The following is an 18,893-nucleotide window of genomic DNA, read 5'->3' as shown; positions in this document are numbered from 1 at the left end:
CTTTGGGAAAGAGAATTATATATATATATATATATATATATATATATATATATATATATATGCATATATGCATATATGCATATGTATGTATTACTTTAAATGCAAGCTGAACATGTTTAATGCATTGTCTCTTTCTGGGGAAATGGGATGAATCATTGAGTGCTCCTCAAGCACAAAGACGTAGTTGCTATTTGAAATGGTTTTCTGTTCCTCTAGGGACTGCATTTGCGGTTCACGGTTTAAAGCCACGTTTTTAGACCTACGTTTAGACTTAATCTAGGAGAGGTGGTCCTGGGAATTTGCGTTACACACTTCCTGAATTGTCTTGTAATTGCATTTAATAAATATCCAGAGGAGCCAAATGAATTGTTTTCTAGCAGATAAATGAGGTTAGGCCAAGATGAATTGCCTCTGAACCACCCAAAACAAATATTTCAATTAGTTTGACCCAAACACAAATGGTGCTACATGCTTTCAAAACCCACCAAGCCCCATGCACCAGGGTGATTTATCTTTAGTGCAAATAGTTCACTTTTTCATTTTTAATGACTTCTTCTGAAGTACTTTCCCACCTAATATGTTTTGTATCTTTTTTTTTAATAAATGTCCATAATGATTTGTGAGTAAAAAAAAAAAAGTTTGAACATTGAAGCAGCTAAGAGAAAAGATATATCAAATATTTGTTTTTGTATTGTTCATTTTACCAGATATTGCAGTGTAAGCTAAGCTGTTTATGAAATGCACGCAGAAAGCAAGCCTTTGAATGATTCGAAAAGCGGAATCAATGGCTTGCTCAAGCTTCAAAGACAAGCGTGGCTCTTTCGGTTTAGTTTTGATCTAGTGAGCATTTGTTAGAACTAGATAACTGTTTTTTATTTTATTTTATTTTGCTGGAAAACAATGTTATAGTGTCCTAGATCCTTTCCTTCACATCCACCACAAAATGGAAATATTTTATATTTTTCCGATGGTAGAGTAGTAGTTATTAAATATCACTGTCATGGATAATGGCATTTGCCCACATTCACTTTGGTGATGTAGCATTTCTGACTCTAATTTGAGTTACCTTCAGAAGAGGCTTAGGACTTTGCCATTGTGATTGTCAAGGGCATCATCGGCCTCATAGGTAATATAGAAAAACACATTTCCCCCTGATATATTGTCAAGATCCAAGGAGAAATGGTTCTTTAATGGTCCCACTGGTTTGATTCTTGTCACACTGGCTCTTTTACAGTCTTCTGTAAAATTGCATTGTTTCTTAGAGAGCAGTTATGTCCATTTAGCTCATGGGTTATATAGATACATGCTCAAGCTCTTGTTGTTCTTTCCATTCGGATAAAAAATCTTGTATGCGGCTTTTTTAATGAGACATTTAAAGCCGTTGACATTGTAGGATTGTTTTGCAAATGGCATATTAAAAGTTAATAGCCTGTGCTGGTCTATGTGCGTCTTGAACACGTCGCAGACGTGTCGTGATGTGTGGCTCGCTTTCAAGGGTGACCATTTTATACTGGGTTCAGCCCAAGGTAGGTATTATTAGCTGAGGTTTACAGTATCATTGAAGCGTGTTTTTTTTTTTTTTTTTTTTAGCTTTGAAATTAGCACAAAGCTGTATCTGTGCAGCTGAATAATGTTGTCTGGTTAGTGCGTGATAAATTCTATTTTGTCAACAAATCTTTCTTTAGTTGTATAAAATGGTCATAGAAAATGTTTTTTTAGTGATTAACTATTAGAGATACCTCTGTCTTGCTGGGTAATTCCTTTAATCTATGGAGAGATGTTAGGCTTTTGCATGTCGTTTTTTTGTGTGTGGCCAGAATGGCCTCTAAGGAGCAGTCATAGCATGAATATTAATGAATTAAAAATTGAAAGGGTAGAAGGGTGAACATTTTAATAAATTAGATTTCACCTTGCACAGCAGAACTTTCTCTCTGTAAGATTTAATAATGATTGAAACATTAAGTCATGCACATGTCTTCTCTCATTGTCGTCCTGCATACACTAAAAACTCGTGCAAGGGTGCCACAGTGTCACAGATATGCTCTGGTAGTTTGACATATGGGCTTGTATTCTAAGTAGCCAAGGATCATTCCCCAGGTAATTGGGGCGCATGGACTGTTGCATAAATGTGTGTTTAACATTCTTAATAAACCAAAAGATCTTGTCACTTTTTCCTGGTGACTCCGCTTTTTAACTTTTATTGATCATCTGAGCAGACTGTGTGAATGACAAGAAAAGATCCCCACTGTGAACAAGAGCATTGGTATTCAAACCCTCGAGGTTCAATAACCCACCTTAGAATCGGCCTCATGGCAGGCGTCAGCCTTAAGTTGACAGTATGAAGACAGATAGCATGCCATGTTTATTAACTGCTCTGTACGATTTGCCAACAGCGACGGGATGCCAAAACTGATTGCTCTGTGAAGACAGATGAACGTTGCAAAGCTTGACATGCCCCATTCTCTGCCCCTCAATCTTGAGCCGAGGCTTGGTAACTAGATGTTGTCCAGTTTTGCAGACTACTTTCTGTTTCTAGTATCCTGAGGAATGACTACAATGCACCTCCTCTGGTGCCCGCTGCAGGTGTAAGACCTTTGAGGTTTCAGCAGTCGCACTCTAGATGTTGTTCTTTGCCTGCGACAGGTAGGCGTATGAAATGAAAAGGTCACCCTCGTATGCATAATGTACTGAGCTGTTTCTAGTGGCGTCACTTTTGGAAAGTCATGTTTCTAAATAAACTGTAGTGCTATCAGTTTGTTCAATTGAATCTAAGGAGAAATTAACAAGGCTGATTTATGCTTTCAAAAATATCTTAAATTTAGTCTTTCATTTCACATCCATAAATTTAGGTCACTTTTACTCTAAAATGGCATGTAGTTTTAGTCAATGAAATAACATTTTAAATTACAAGCGTGCAAAATTAATCCAAGCATCTTATGTATTAATTTAAACTCGCCATTTTGACTTGATTATTTGATTGTCATTCTAGATTTTACTTAAATTTATCGCCATGTTTTTTTGCTTTTTTTTTATTACATCTGCAATTTTGTTGACAGAATTAACCCTGATTAGCTATCCAAATGGACCTTTTTATACATGTGATTTTTGGTTTATCACTTAAAGATTTTGATGTGGTTATGATGTTACACTTAGACCTGGCTTCACAGACAGGGATTAGATTAAGTCTGGATTAGGCCTTGGTTCAATAAGGACATTTAAGTAGCTTTTATAAACATGCCTTTGAAAAAAACATTACTCAACCGTCTTTAGTGCGAGTAAATAACTTGCATTTGCAACTAAATCTTCAGCTGGGGCGACTATATGTCTATCATTAGCCATTGGCTAATACATTCTTATACACACACTGGTGAGTAAAATCTAAGTTTAGTATAGATGTATTTTCACTCGCTGAACACTGACGGAGCGCTTGAGAGTTTCGCTCTCTGCCAAGCGATCTGTACTATTTCAATTCAACTCAATAGATGTGCAACGTACCTGTATTTGACGTACCATGAACTCTAGAGTAAAGGCGCACAACGTGCCACCACTTTGCTGAGAGCACAGTGTTTCTCGCACATGCAAAGAGAGAGTGAGTCTTGCAAACCACGCAGAATTGACGCGCTACATGTAAACTATATTCTTTGTTGTATTTTATACTATATATATATCTCTATCAGTCTGGCGAGTAAACAAAAAAAAATTTACTAGCCAATGGCGATACTATTGCCAAGGTGTGCCTAGAGGGTTGTTACTAGTGTGCATCTTAACACAAAACAATGGCACTGACATATTTTAAGATATGCCAGTGCAAGTTGCTTTCAGTTAAAACCGCTCAAACATGCATTTTAGTCTGGGACTAGACTGAAGCCTTGTCTGTGAAACTGGGGGTTAGAATTGTTTCTTAAAATCTTATACAGTAAACTATATATGATGACTAAGAAACTAGTTTGGCCGGACTCAAGACAGGGTTTTGGCACTTCCCTCCACTTCCCTTGTATATTTGCTTGTTATGGGTATCTGACTGAGTTTAATTAATTTTGTCTGGTCTCCAGTCCAAGATGTGTGTTTGGATTCCAGGGAGGAGAAACTTTAAAATGTGGAAAGCAGTAAATGTTGTGGAGGAATTTGCTGACGAGAATCCAGATTGATCCGTCCAACCTGGTAAGCGTTTTTGAGATTAATTGGAAGCTCATAATAAATGCTTCAAACATAGCATAGCTCTTGAGTCCTTGAACCCTGTGGGTTGTTGCGTTTCCCAGTAGTTTCTCTCCTGCCTGCAAATGTCAGTCTTATTGCTTCTGGCCTGGTTGAAAATCCTTGTTTTGATCGAATAGACATGGAGTGGTACTGGGAGAAATGGGCTATAGTCACAGTATCTGGTTGGTATTTCCTCCAAGATCTTGATGTAATTTGCCCTTCGATATATCTGATTGCTTTTCAAGAGCACCTCTCCAGGAGGTTCGAGGCATTACTTGGATTTCCTTAAATCGAGCACATTGTATCTTGACTGTATTCAGTGAGTCAGTGATAAGTGCGATGCAGATGTTTCACCTGTGGCACTAAGACATAATAGGCAAACGTGATGAAATCCAGAGAGGCTTAATTATAGCACGCTTGCATCACATTTGATTATGAAGACTGTGTGGGTGACTGTGGCAAGCCTTCTCTGTGCCGCATCACAGTGCTGTTTTCAGCTTGACTCTATTTCTGATTGTGTGGTGTTTTAGGGAAGAAAATGCTTTTCTATTCAGTTGTGTGACTGCTTTTGTTACCAAGCTCTGTAGTATGAAGGTCACCTCTATTGACAAGTCAAAGAACAGTTATGTCAGTGTTATTGGGGGCCTTTTCTTAACCTGCTGCTGTGAATTAGCTCTGACTCATTGCATTAGCTCTGCATGCACCTTGATATCTGGTATTGTTTCCCTCTGATGCTTAGATGTCAGACATTCTCATGAATAGGGCTGCATAAAGTTACTTCTGGTCAGAACAAGGATAATGAATGTCTTTGTTCGTCACACCCTAGATGGTAATGAACATGAATTCAGTTTGGCAGAACACTGTTTCCTTGGCAACCATGTGAGAGATAAATGGAGCGTTTTGTCATTTAAATCCTGCGTGTCCACATCTAGTGATGGTCATCATTATTAACAATGTAGAAAGCATATGTAATGGTTGATTCTTTCTTTTCTTTCTGGTACTTTTACAGCAGGTACATTAAAATGTGGATCGAACTGGTCTTTTCTGCATCTGTTGCCATGCATTGCATCATATTATAAACTACGGCTGTACATTTTTAAAAGTCCTAAGTTAACTGTGTACACATTCCTAGATCTCTTAGCTTTCCTTTAGTATTTTTTCCCCCCTTTTAGTTGCTTTTTTAACCAAGGTATCAACTAATATATCACGCAACACCGTTACGTTATGTATAGATGTCCAGTGTAGGGCTAGGTGTCGATACAAATGTCCCGATTCCGATTCACAAGATAACGATTTGATTTGAGATTTTGATTGGTTAATTCAATGATTACATTTTCACTGGCCCCACTACAATAAAAACTAATAAATTGATGAAATAGTTGTTGTTTTTGACCCATGTATCCTTGTATCGTAATAAGATTGACACCAACATTTTAGATACCAGTGAGATTTAACAGTTCTCAATTCCAATTTCAAAACCACAGCTTCAGGTAGGGCAAACAGTAGTTTTCAGTTATAGAAATTGAATAAAGTAATCAAATGTAAAAATAACACTGCATATATGCATATACACTGCACTTCACTTTATACATTAAATAAAGACTGTTCCTTATTGAAGTTACAAAAGTTATTCAGTGAAGAGCAGCGAGTGATTTATTTTTTGTTAATCAAACTCAAAAATACACTGAAAGCAGCAAGAATTTTAGGCTGCTGTCACTTTAAGACTAATGCACAGATCCAATATGCTGATATACATGTGTCATCTTTCTCTACTATTTACCATAACTGACTACGTTTATTTACGTTTATAATTGGCAAGGCAGACATTTTGAGATAAATTTGTGAATTTGTCCATTCAAGCGTAAGGAGACTTGAAAGAGAACAGCATGCGCAAGTTCTCTTGACTTACTCTTGACTTTGTGTGGCAAGGCTTGAAAACGCCTTCTACATTCACCATGTTGTCATCATGTGGCCTATCAGCGTCAGTTGCGTCGCTTCACTGCTATTCACAAATCTTCTCCCGTGGCCTCATATGATAATTAAGTGTCCATCAAATATGCACACTTCAGAATCTCGCTAGAAGTAGTGGGTCGTCCGGGTACATTTTAACTACTCTTTTATGAATACTGTGAACATATTACTTTTTTCACCCACTATATAGTATCGAAGTATTTGGTTTCGGATGCAGCCATGGTCCCCATTGTAACATCGCTCTCTAGGACTAGGTAAATAAGAAAAAAGTCTGCTTAAGTATTTATCTTTTTACCTTTGCAGAATAGAGGTTGTGCATTTGACTTTTTTCATGCACAGCTAGTAATTAGCACTACAACATTTGGTATCATCTTATCCAGGGGCAAAAGTGCTTCAGCTGAATATAACAAAAAAAAATGCTTTTATTTTTCGCTAGCTGGTTCATTGAGCCGCATTGCGCCTCTCTCTATCATTTCCTTTTTGTTGACTACTTTGATCAGGGAATGGATGAGGGATGACTACCCTTGGTGGCTAATGGAGCTTCGGCCCTTTGCTTTAATATAGTTCATTTTGAGAGACTTGTTTTGAAGAGAGGTGTCCATTCATCCTCTGTGGTCCCTGAGAGCTCAGAGCTCTAAGGAAATGATGTAGAGAGAAAATAAGACCCTTTTTTGTAGACTTAAAACAGAGGGAGCGAATTAACGGTTGGAGCGACTGTCGTGATACAATAAGAAATCCTCTAAAAGTATTAGCCTGTTTTCATCTGGTCTCAGAGTTGCATTTTCATTTGTGTGCGTTCAGTGACTTCACGCAGGGTTTAAACGAGCCTTCGTAATTGGGTACACGCCGTAAAGTTCGAGCACAAAGTTGAGACGCACAATATTCTCTCACTTTCTTATGTTCATCTTAGTGTACTTAAATCCAGAGTTAATTCACTTCTGTTTTCATTTCCTCAGACGGGGACAGACCTCTGCCATGCAGGGCTGCAACCAAATTAAAAATGACCTTTGGAGTTAATGGCTTTTCGCAGTGAGTGAAAAGCCTTAGAAAGCCGCTGCATCTGAAGCCTGTGTAAGAAGGCTTCAGAAACGGCTGTCCTCTATAAATCATATTCAGCTTCCGCCATTCTGCCACCCCCCCCCACTCCCCAACAACTTTTCTTTTTTATCTGGGAAAAAAATGCTTAGGCACATCTGTGAACCAGTGGTCAACAGCTGCCCGGAGGGAGTCGACCAATTGCTTCTCTCATTTACCTCACTCCTGCAGTAAAATCAACATTAAAAACAATTCTATCGTCTGGGTTATTCAATCTCGATTTACAAATGATTTAAAATCTATAAACTGTCAGGCAGAAATCATGGATGACGCACGCAATATCATTGTTGTTGAAGTGGCTGGGTAGCTGAATGTATTATTTATAGAAAAAGCATTTAAAATGGCTATATTTTAAAAGCTGATATTCACAGTGCCTGATATATTAGACTCCCAAGGTTAGGCATACAGTAGCAGTCGGGGTATTATTTATGTTTTTGGTCCCCTATATTCTGCACTGTAAATTGGTTTTCTTCCAGCTTGCCCTGCAGTACTTGTGCATTGCACAGTATATAACACAGGCGTGTAGCTACTGTGGCATATGCTTGCTGCCACCCTCACTCTTTTGAAACCTCCACAGAGGCTGCAGCTGCAGTTTTATTGAGGAAATCACTGGTTTCACTCATGGCTTTATAATATACCTACAAATAAATTTGTATTTATTTTATATATTGCAAAAAAAAAAAAAACGTAATTTTATTTGTCTTTTTTTTTTTGTCTGTTGCATTTTCTGTTATGGCCACGATTCTTCCTCTTCTTGGCCAAAGCTCTGATTTTACAGAATTTTTTTCTCATATTACTGTTTTGGATGAAAATCAGTAATGTGGGTTCAGAGTGACTAACTTTCATTTTCTTTTCATTTTATATTTGGAACAGTATTTCTAGAGCGTCTGAGACCTCAGTAATTTCCCACCGGTAGTGTCATGCATCAGCACCATTTTACGTTCTCTGCTTACTGAAGAATCTCAGAGGAATAGAGAAGAAAAAACCTGTCCAGACAGAAATATTTGGCACTTCACATGAGATAAGTAATGGTCCCATAATTCTCCTGCAAAACTGCTTTTCTGCCAACGTCCCCCTACCTACCACTATTTAGATCATTATTTAAATCAAGAATTAGTGGGCTAGATAATCGTTTTCAACCAATGTCAATCATCTCATGTTTATAATAGCATTTTTAAGCTGATTAAAACATTATTCTTCCCTGGGCTAGAGTGGAATCTCCGTTGTGGTGTTGCTTTTGATACCAGTCATTCAGGCAGGTTGTTATCTCAGTATAGAAGGGCAGGTGAGTGCAGGGTTATGATAATGTTAATGATATCAGAAGCCATTTACTTCAGAAGGGCACCTTGCCTGAAGCTTAGACCGAATACCCTGAGTGCACCGATCTTAAAAGGCTTTCAGCCATCTCTGTATTCAGCACGTTTGATACATGATAGCGTTTCTACAGTCCTTTGTGTAGAAGATATTTTAAAGGAACCAACAGTATATACAGGCAAGTATGACCTTATGTACCTAATGAGCATATTAGACCAAAACATGTATAAATTGTAACATTTTTATTTAAAAATATACGTCTTAAGGAAAAAAAGATCTTTTCAGTTGGCCACATCTTTACCCACTATACAGATATGAAATAGTACATATTACAATACAAAAGGAAAAAGCGGGGTTTTGGGAAGAGGAGGGTGAAAAGCATTCATTTTTGCACAAAGAAGTTTCTGGGTTGTGATTTGAAGGGACTGTTTTGGCCAGAGTGAGCAGCAGGACTTCAGCGTATGGAAAGATCCCCCCCCTCCCTCAAAAAAAAGTGTACAGGAGTGCAAATTGATTCATGTTCAGTGGTTTTTGTGATTGCTTATAAGCTGATAGTTTAAACAGTTAGTCAGCATTTCATTAGAAGGTCGTTCTTCCCCGTCACAAACGCCTAAACTATCAGATCAGGATATGAGGGCTTGTGTCTTTTTCTTTTTTTTTTATGGTGCTAATGTGCATGGCAGGTAATCTGTTTTCTTTAAACATGCAAGGATTTTTGAGGAACGCACAAAGCAAAGCTTGGCTAAATCCAAAACAAAGCAACACCATTGGTGGATGTTCTTGGCTTAGTAAATGTTAGCTGATTTTAATTGCTTAGTCAAACAGCATTTGAAAAAAACATTTTGGAATGCAGGAACCCAGCTACACCTCTGGATGCACAGAAAAGATCAGCTACACAGACCTGCATTCCCTTTCTATTTGTTTTTACCAACATAAAGTTGTCTTTTACAGGGTTGGAGTTAGAGAAAATAAGTTTCAGTCATTTCTCATTCATGGTATTTTACAGCACCCTCTAGAGGACAACTTTAACCAATCTATTCGGCATACTTAATTTCATTTTTTTCTACTACCATTAGGTAGGTGACCAGAAAAGCTTTGATATAGATGCCAATTTTCAGATTTTGAGCTTTACACCAAAACCTTCTGCCAGGATATGACCTAAAGCAGTTTTCTCTTAAGCTAAATAGCTTGATGACTAATATTTTTTTTTTCTGTTTTGAGGCAATAATTGCGGCTTGACTAGTGTGGCGTTCAGTGCTTTCCAGATCTTGCCCAGGGTGTTGTCATTCACTGTTTTGTCATGCAGTTCTTTTTTTTTCTTTCTAATGGTTTATGTACCCTGATTCAGCCTCACTCGGTGGCTTCTAAGATGCTCATTGACTTCAATTAGATGCTAACTGGTGTTTGTGCTTCCTTTACCCCCCTGTGCATCCCTGCCCCCAACTCTTGATTTCAACACAAAGGGCTAAGTTACTGCAGCAGCAGCTTCTTTAGTTTGATGCTAATGTCTGTCCTCTCAGTGCTGCATACAAATGTTTCCTGACCCAGCCTCCTGCTGTCTTCTGCATGCTCTCCTGAGAGCTGCGCTACGCTTTACTTCAGCTTTTCTCTCTGTTTCGGTTTATTTTGTGTCCTTGGTATGAACCTCTGGTATTTCTTGCGCAGACAAAAAAAAAAAAGGCTTTTTGTATTCATGGACTAAAAGGAGCTAGGCTATGAAGTAATAACTCTCTTATTTCCATGAAGGCAGCAGATCTCATGCACTGATTTTGTACTGGCCGAGGAGGCTGAAACATTCAGGGCAGAGGATTTGGGTGACAGAACATTAGATTTGTTTTCCCAGGGCTTAATTGACTCAATGTTGAAGCTGTTAGGTATGATTATGGTCTTTGCTGCATTTGAACAGTGCGACACAAAGCATGCACATTTATTTTTAGGAGACAATTGTCCGTGTCCTCTGCATTCCTTCTTTTCCCTACCCTTCTCACTAGGAAGTTATTCTCGCTGGTGTTTGCTTCATCTAGCTTTCTTTGATGGTCTCTACCATTAATTAATGATGCAGTGATCTAAGCAGCATTGTTCTGTCACAGTGAGGATGTCAGTGTTTTAAGCAATCTTATGTAAGAATATATGCACAATGAAAATTGAGCAATCACCTCTGTTTAACATTTAGTAAATCCCTGCTGAAGTTGTAATAGAGGGAGCTTGTTTGGACATTATGTTAGAGCCATATTGGACATTAACCTTTTCGCACAAAGTGCAAGGCTTTAAGATTTCAAGGAACTGGACAGAGTTTATTGAATTTAACCAAATACAGAAACAAGAAGGCTGTTAAGTGTTCTCATTAGTTTGAATTTAAGACTCGAAAGTGAAAGGATCATTTCTGCCACATGAGAAAGCCAAGTAACGTGAGTGGGTTGAATTCCCTGTTCAAATTTAAATTTCATTATGTGGCTCAATTTATAACAGTATTTGTTCTCAATTTAGAAAAGGTGTTAAAAATTATGCTTTGTATCCATCTGATTTGTGTATGTTTTGTTTCCTCTCCCCAAAAGTGAATATGTGAGTGATATCTATAGTGTTGCTAATGTGCACAAAATCTTTTTTTTTTTTATCCTTTTAAATTTGCACTGCTCAGCATATGTAACTATTTTCCCATGTAATAAAATTTCACCATTTATTAGAAGATATGTCATTTTATAAACTGTTTTCTGGAGCACAGGGTTCCAGGCGGTTTGGCTATAGATTTCTCATCTCCTCTGTGCTGCAAAATACATAGTACACAAACTGGTGATGTAGTGACGCATCCAACCTTCCTCTGTTGAGATTGATTGCCCCAGCTAGATATGAACCTTTGCATTTGTATTACAAAAATAAACTTGTGGATTTCTCTATATTTCTTCTTTTCAAATTCATCCCAGGCATCTCAAGCTTTCATAGATTTCCAAAGCTAACAATTTCAAAGAAACTTTCTTCATACAAACTGAAAAGGGAACAAAAAATGTCCAAAAGCAAACCCTGTATCTTTTGAAATGGACGAATGGTTAAACCCATAAACTGCAAGAATAAATAGTTTATACTTCACACTCTTTGTAAGGCAGTTGCTGACATTTGCACTGCCCATAGCCATTGATGATCACAAGTGCACCCTCCTCGTGACTGGGATCGTACTCGTTATAGGGCACCTGTGTAGCCAGGTCCGCCATTGGCTGCCTCTGCTGGGTCCTCATCTGTCGCCGGTTCTGAATGGCCGAGCAATGGCGGATCCGCCTCAGAGTGGGAGGACAGCATTTTCGCGATATGTACACTACAAAAATAATGAGAAAGAATGAAAACAACAGAGCCATGGTGCCAATGATGACCCTCTGGGTCAGCACCGTGTTGTCCAAAGCAGAGTAGTCCTCTGTAACATCTGCCCCCTCCACCGTCATGGTAGTAGCAAGGGCAGTGCGTGGGGGTTGGGTGGTGGTGGTAGTAGTAGTGACAATCGTAAAGCTCCCAAAATCCTCTGCGTAGAAGTCTTGCGTAGGGGTCTGCATATTTCCAAACAGGGAGCTTGTGATCTCTGGGAGCATGGCATCCGTACTGGTACTGGTCAGTATGACCGGGGCCGAGAAATTTTGGCAAAGTTGGAATCCGTAAACGGCATCCAGTATTTCCTCACCCTGTGAGTACTCGGGACTGTGGCAGAGGATAGAATGTTCCCATCGACCCTTAAAGGTGCTCAGCCAAGTGGCCAAATTGCAGATCCGTTTGGTACATTCCCAAAGGTTGCTCGACAACCCGATCACAGTTAGGGACTTCCACATATCCATGGTTTGGGTATCGAGGCTGGTCAGTTTGTTGTTATCCAGCAGCAAGATCTTGAGGCTGGGCAAAGTCTCGAACACGTCGGGGGTGAGTACTCGTATCTCGTTCCCAGTGAGATCCAGTTTCTCCAGAGTTGTCCATTTCCATTCCATGGTGCATGTTAAATTGTTGATCTTGTTCCATTGTAGATAAAGGAACTGGAGGGCGACCAGACGAGGGAAGTGTGCCAAGTTAATCTTGGTCAAGTGATTGTGTTCCAAATGGAGCTCCCGGAGCTTAATTAACCCGGCAAAGCCGTTCCGGGCCAGGCTACGGAGCCGGTTGTTGCTCAGGCCAAGGTATTCCAGGCTCCGGCAGTCCCAGAAGGCCCGCACGGGCGTCGTGCGCAGGGAGTTTGAACGCAGGTGAAGGATCTGAAGTTTCCGGAGCCCGTGAAAGAGCTCAGGCTCCAGAGCAATCATCTGGTTGAAGGAGAGATCCAAGATCTGCAGGTTGATGAGGTGGATGAAGGTTGTGTTTGGCAGCTTGGTGATGCGGTTTGAGCTCAGGTTAAGGTCCTTGAGCTTGTACAGCCCCTGGAAGGCATCTTCATGCACTGTGGTTATTTGGTTGTGGTCCAGATGAAGCCAAGTAAGCTGGGTGAAGCCAAAGAACTGATCTGAGCTGAGCTCGCTGATGCTGTTGTGTCTAAGCGAAAGTCCAAGGGCCCCTTTATCCACACCGTCTGGGGGCGCCAGGAGCCCCTGTGTGTCGCAGTAAAACTGCAGGTCTTCACATCGGCATTTCTGGGGGCAGGTTGTGCATGACACAGGAGGGAGGCACAGTAGCATGCTGATCACACAAAGTGCCGCTGGTGCTTGTCCCACCAATGGCCACCTTGAATGGAAACCTGGGTGGGTTTAAAGATAAGAAAATAAACTGGGGGGAGGGAAATCTAATCTCTGCAGTACACAGAAACATTTTTCTTGCACGCTCTCTCTGTATTTGTCAATAGCCAAAGCAATCTGCTTGTTGATCCAAGAATTTAAAATTAACATTTAAAATGAATGTTCAATGAATTGCACTAATAGTTATGCTTAAGTCATTTTGATGCAGAAATGATCCATCCATGTGTTTGGATTGCAGTATTGCAATATTACAATGTATTTGCGAGTCCTTTAGTTTTTGTCTTTTCCTTTTTCTTTTTTTTTCTTTTTTTCTTTTTTTTTTATCTCCACCACCCCCCCCCCCCCCCCCCCCATAATTTTCCATTTTAATTATTATTTTAATTTAACATTTTTTTTGCAGTAATTTAAGTGGCTTGCAAGTCGGCTTTTTTCCCTCTGCTGGAAAGGACCACTTATTAAATATTACAAGCGTATGGGAAAGAAAAGGAAAGCAGAATTTTAAGTATATAGATGTTTCTAGAGACCCTGACAGCCACTGTCCCCCCTCCTATTCACTACATTGCCTATTCAGGTCCAGACTCTGTGAATAAAAGGGCTAACTTACCCATTCTTTTGTGTACATCGGAGGCTGCATTCAACTGTCTTTTTCCGCAGACTTTTGGAGCAGCCAGATGGAAGAGAAATCCAAAGGGAAAAAAACCTTTTGGGTAAATGCAAGAGGAATCAAGCTCTTCAGAAATAAAGAAGTGCTGAGCCCCCCCAGTTGAACCAAATTCAGGAATTCCATGTCCTGGGATGCGGTTTTCTCTTTTGGGTCTCTCCTTTTTTTCAGTCCTGCTATTCAATTCCCAGATTAAGAAAAGATGAGCATTATTTGCCTTCCAAGAATCCTTACATTTAAAGTTGATGATTTGCATCCAAAGCAGCACCGCTGAGCAGATCCCTCTGTCCCTTAGCTGCCTCTTTCCTTTTCCACCGCAATGATGTCAGCTCAATTGGTTAATTGAAGATCACGCATTCCTCTTTCAGTACTCAATGTCCTTTATCCCTAACTTGTTGATGGCAGGCAAAGGCTGCACTTGCGACGGCGGCTCCGTGTGGCTCTGCTGCTGTGGAGTTCTCTGCACAGAGGAAGGGAAATGCAGTGAGGGGAAAAGCAGAGGAGAGGAGCGGAGATGTTATTCTGTGCTTTTGTTGCAGCCACTCACTGCTACAGAGTGGTGGCAGGCTGGCGTCGATCATCAGTGCAGTTTCTCTCTCTCCCTCTCCCTCTCTCATGCGCGCTTTGGTTCGCTCCCTGGCTCGCTCACTTTCCGCCTTGCACACTTGCACAGTGCTTTGGCGTTTGATTCTCCCCCTCCCTTACTTTTTTTCCTCTGGTTCGTCACAGTCAGAATATGATAACTGCAACGTGTTGCGGCAGTTCACAGCCGAAATTAACAATTACATTAAATCTCTTCGTCTCTTTCCTGTCTGCTCAGGTTGTATATTTTGTATGCGTTTATATACATGTATATGTGTGTGTTAGTGCTTTGTTTTTGTTGGGCGTTTCACCCCTTTGTAGCTGTAAATTAAAACGAGATTTCAAATGATTTAGTTTGTTTTTGGTTTTTACTTCAATTAGGTGTTGATGAATGAATGCATTTACAATATAATTAAGTTGGCTCAGGAAGCTGATATTTAATTTGATATATGATGACTTGCAATCAGATTGGCCCTTCCCTTCTCTCTCACATTCGTTCGTTCAGGTTTTCTACACAAAACGCGTCACTAGCAAACCGACGTCACAGAGACCTTTTATACTCCTGTCGATCTGCAGTGGTGGGGACAGAATCTGAATGCTGGACTTAATAGAGCATTCATACTGCATAACCCCACTGGAGATTTTACTAAACATAAGGCATGCACAACTTAGCTGTTGTCTGCATTTTTCTCAGCTCCTCTGTCATTTGGCTGATTTTTCTTCATGTGGGTTTGCTCAACTTAATGTAATGGAAATCAGACTGTTCCTCCTTATGAAACAGAGCCTTGTTTGATGACGGCCTATCAAGCTTACTGGCTAAATGTGGATGAGAGTGGAAATGGATAATGTGCATTGCGTACAAAAAAAGTATTTAGGAGCACCAGGCTCCGATCAGGCCTGGTTCTATGGGGTGCACCCTCAGTTGAAACTAATAACAGCATATTGGCCAAACAGATTTTGAAAAGCGCCAGTGCATATTTGTGTTTGCACTCTGGAGAGCGTGATGTGAAAACGTGTTTGAGTAATGCAGCCAATCACAGGCATATCTGTTGATTTCTTGAGACACAATGGCCAATCAGAGGTGTTTAGGTTAAAATCCACCCACCGCTCGAAACACTGGAGTTTGTTCAATTCTGAGATATGCAGGCTCACGAATCCTCTCATTTAGGGATGTCACGATACCGAAATTCCAGTAGTCGAATTTGAAATGTATTAAAGTCTATTTGAAAAAAAGATTAAATTCAGTTCAATTACTTTATTTATGATGGTAATCATAAGTAAATAATACATAAGCATTAAAGGCTACATGCTGTTTCAACGTAAATATTGTTTATAAAAAAATCCCATGGAGACGTAGCTAAATCTACTGTACAGTAGCCTAATTATTTCTGTCAATTTCTTCGTTAAACCGAACTTTTATTTTGACGGGTTGCCGTGAAGACCTTTTGAGTTTCTGTGTGTGTATATGACGATAGTTTTTTCTCAAATTAAACGGTAAAATGCTCATGAAGTGACTCTCAGAGTGGCTCTGGAGATGAATTTCACTGGAGATGAATTTCATCATGTCGTGAGGCAGCAGAGACTGAAAACAGCGTGCTTCACTCGTGTGTGAGGTCAATTAAATCGCGCGTCTGCGCCATTCATTCACTCAGAGACAAGCAGAACATGCAGGGTTAATATTTAAATAGTCTTTTCGCAGTTTAATATACACAGACACTATATATATCATGGTATATATCGGCTACAGACAGTACAAGTAAAAAAAGTTAGTCTGGAGCCCCGCGCTTAGATAAAAACACGTAAGTGACTTAAAGCAGCTCCTGTTAGTGGGTACCGAATATACCCGGTCCTACAGAGATGCTGGTATCGTCACATTTTCTGTACCGAAGTACCGGTACTTTGACAACACTACTCTCATTATAACATGAATAATAAATAAAAGATTCAGTGTGCAGTGTAGACAACTTCATTGACTATAAGGGAAGTTTGTGAGCTCGCGATGATCTGAGATGGCGATGAAGATGAGTGACAGCTTTTTAATGATTAAAAAGGAGTTTGCAAATGTAATATTGATTTTATACAATTCAATGAACATTTAGTTAATATTAAATGACTTGCATTTTAGCAACAGTATTGTCAGATTTTTCTCTATTTTGTCAACAAACAGTTCCAAACAAAATCACGCATCTCAGAGCAAACACAAGTGTTTAGTTTATGAATGAATCTGCGTTTTCAAACTAATCTAGTGAGTCAATGATTCAATGACGCATTCATAAAGACAGTCGCTTGCTATGTTCCTGAATGAATCCGCTGTTTGAACGAATCGATTGAATGTAAGATTCCGTGACAAAGACAATGACTTGCCGCCCCCTACTGGCGGTTTTAGTTTCATTTTTAGTATAATTTGTTATTTAAACCATTTAATATTTATATATACAAAACTTTCTATTTAAAACATTCATATAATAAAATTATCATGAATTGAATGCATTCATGTCACTTCTGAGCTTTATTAAACAGTCTGTGAATATGCCTAAAATGTTTTTGTTCTTCTATTTCACCTCTGATTTAATTTGATTGGCAACTTGTTCTTCCTGATTATGCTTCTTATTCTAACTCCATTTATAAATCTAAATGTATGAATTTGACAAAAGATGACACATTAATAAGGTTATAAAAAATGCCCTTACAAAGGTAAAAAAAAAAAGCCCCGGCAAGTCATTTTAAAGAGTCAAATATCGCCTCATAATGGGAAGGTTCATTTCTGTCCTTGATCACACGGAGCTCCTAAATTCTTGACTGTGCTCCTAAATTTTTGAATTTAGATACTTTATATAATAAATACTTGTTTAATGGCATCTTTTTATGAATGAAGACCAGTGTCACTGATATTAATACATATTAATAATTAATTTCCCCCCCAAATTTTAAACATTAATTATAGCCATTCAACATTATAGTGTAATTGAAAGCTATCAATTTTTTTACATTTACTTAAACAATCCTCACATAAACCCATCGTAAATGTCATATTTACCTGTGCTAACAGGTAGGACATATAGCCTACAGAAATTGAATAAAGTTATCAAACAGTCTGCACTGCATAAATTATAAAATAAATATAGTCTATAGAAATATAGAGCAGTGAGTAATTTTCTGTTACCTTTGTTCTTTGATTAACTTTACTGACAGACAGAGTTCATGGCTGCTGTCACTTTAAGACCAGCAGCTGGTGACAGAGACGCAGATCTCACACGCGCCTCATTTTCTCTCAACTCTTTACGTTCATTCAAGACTTTAACTCATTTAAGACTGCTCTTATGAGGATATACTCGACAAAACGGACATTTTGTCATAATTGTGTGGTGTTGTTCATTCAAGCGCTAAAGAGAACTCTATTCTGGCGCGCGGTCTCTTTTGTCTTGTCGCGCTTGAATGTTTTAACAGCATTTGCATGAAGAAGAGCGTGATCATATAATGCAACACTAGCCAAAGGATGATAGGAAAATGTATGTTGCGTTAATTGTTAAATATTTTAAAATCGTTAAACTGGAAAAAATGTATTGCATGCGTTAACGTTGACAGCCCTAACACATATATATTTATATGCGTGCGCGCACACACGCAACCGGTCAAAAATTTGGAAACATTACCTTTTTTTATGTTTTTGAAAGTAGTCTCTTAATCTCACCCAAGGCTGCATTTATTTGATCAAAAATACAGTAAAAACAGTAATACTGTGAAATATTATTTCAATTTAAATGAACTGGTCTCTGTTGTAATATATTTTTAAATGTAATTTATTCCTGTGATGTCAAGTTCAGTGTCACATGATTTTTTTAGAAATCATTCTAAGATAATTTCTTATTAGCTAATATCGAATTAAATATACTTTTATTTAGCAAAGGCACATTAAATTGATAGACATTAAATACGTTTATGAAATTAATACATATTACAACAATGTTCAATTTATAATAAATGCTGTTCTTTTGAACTTTCTATTCATCAAAGAATCCTGAAAAAAAAAAAAAAATCAGTTTCCACAAAAATATTAGGCAGCACAACTGTTAAACACTGTGACACTGGGGTGATGAAAATTCAGCTTTGCCATCACAGGAATGAATTACATTTTAAAATGTATTACAACAGAAAATATTTAATTTAAATGGTAATAATACTTCAGTTGAATTGTTTTTACTATATTTTTGATCAAATAAATTCAGCCTTGAGACTGAGACTACTTTCTAAAACAAAAACAAAAATACAAAAAACCTTGTTTCCAAGCTTTTGACCGGTACTGTGTTGTGTATATTAGGGGTGTAACAATATATTTGTATGTGTGTGTGCATGTATGTATGTATGTATGTATGTAT

General features: G+C 38.6%; 2 protein-coding genes across 3 annotated transcripts in view; one reads left to right on the top strand and one right to left on the bottom strand.

The window, feature by feature from the left end:
* ctnna1 (catenin (cadherin-associated protein), alpha 1) overlaps positions 1-18,893 on the top strand; it is a 122,270-nt gene that overhangs the window by 47,348 nt on the left and 56,029 nt on the right. The window lies entirely within an intron of this gene.
* On the bottom strand, positions 87-15,710 carry lrrtm2 (leucine rich repeat transmembrane neuronal 2). 2 transcript variants are annotated; one of them, XM_082177576.1, is made up of 2 exons: positions 13,879-15,710; positions 87-13,276 (listed from the first exon to the last, which is right to left on the bottom strand). In XM_082177576.1, exons 1-2 carry the CDS (start codon positions 14,189-14,191, stop codon positions 11,652-11,654), a joined length of 1,938 nt encoding a protein of 645 aa, XP_082033702.1. In that variant the 5' UTR covers positions 14,192-15,710; the 3' UTR covers positions 87-11,651. The 2 variants fall into 2 exon arrangements, with proteins under 2 accessions (XP_082033702.1, XP_082033703.1); XM_082177577.1 differs by lacking the exon at positions 13,879-15,710 and having other exon boundaries at positions 87-13,578.

Source organism: Leuciscus leuciscus (assembly GCF_965113295.1).
Source record: "Leuciscus leuciscus genome assembly, chromosome: 8".
Lineage (NCBI taxonomy): Eukaryota > Metazoa > Chordata > Actinopteri > Cypriniformes > Leuciscidae > Leuciscus > Leuciscus leuciscus.
Note: the sequence above shows the minus strand (reverse complement) of the source record. Positions and strands in the feature narration are given on the sequence as shown.

What these genes read in the sequence shown, in the direction of transcription:
- lrrtm2 (XM_082177576.1), bottom strand. Translation starts at nt 14,191, where the DNA reads ATGCAAATCATCAACTTTAAATGTAAGGATTCTTGGAAGGCAAATAAT. An exon ending in CGATGTACACAAAAGAATGG is followed by an intron (nt 13,277 to 13,878) that starts GTAAGTTAGCCC and finishes AAACCCACCCAG; the next exon opens with GTTTCCATTCAAGGTGGCCA.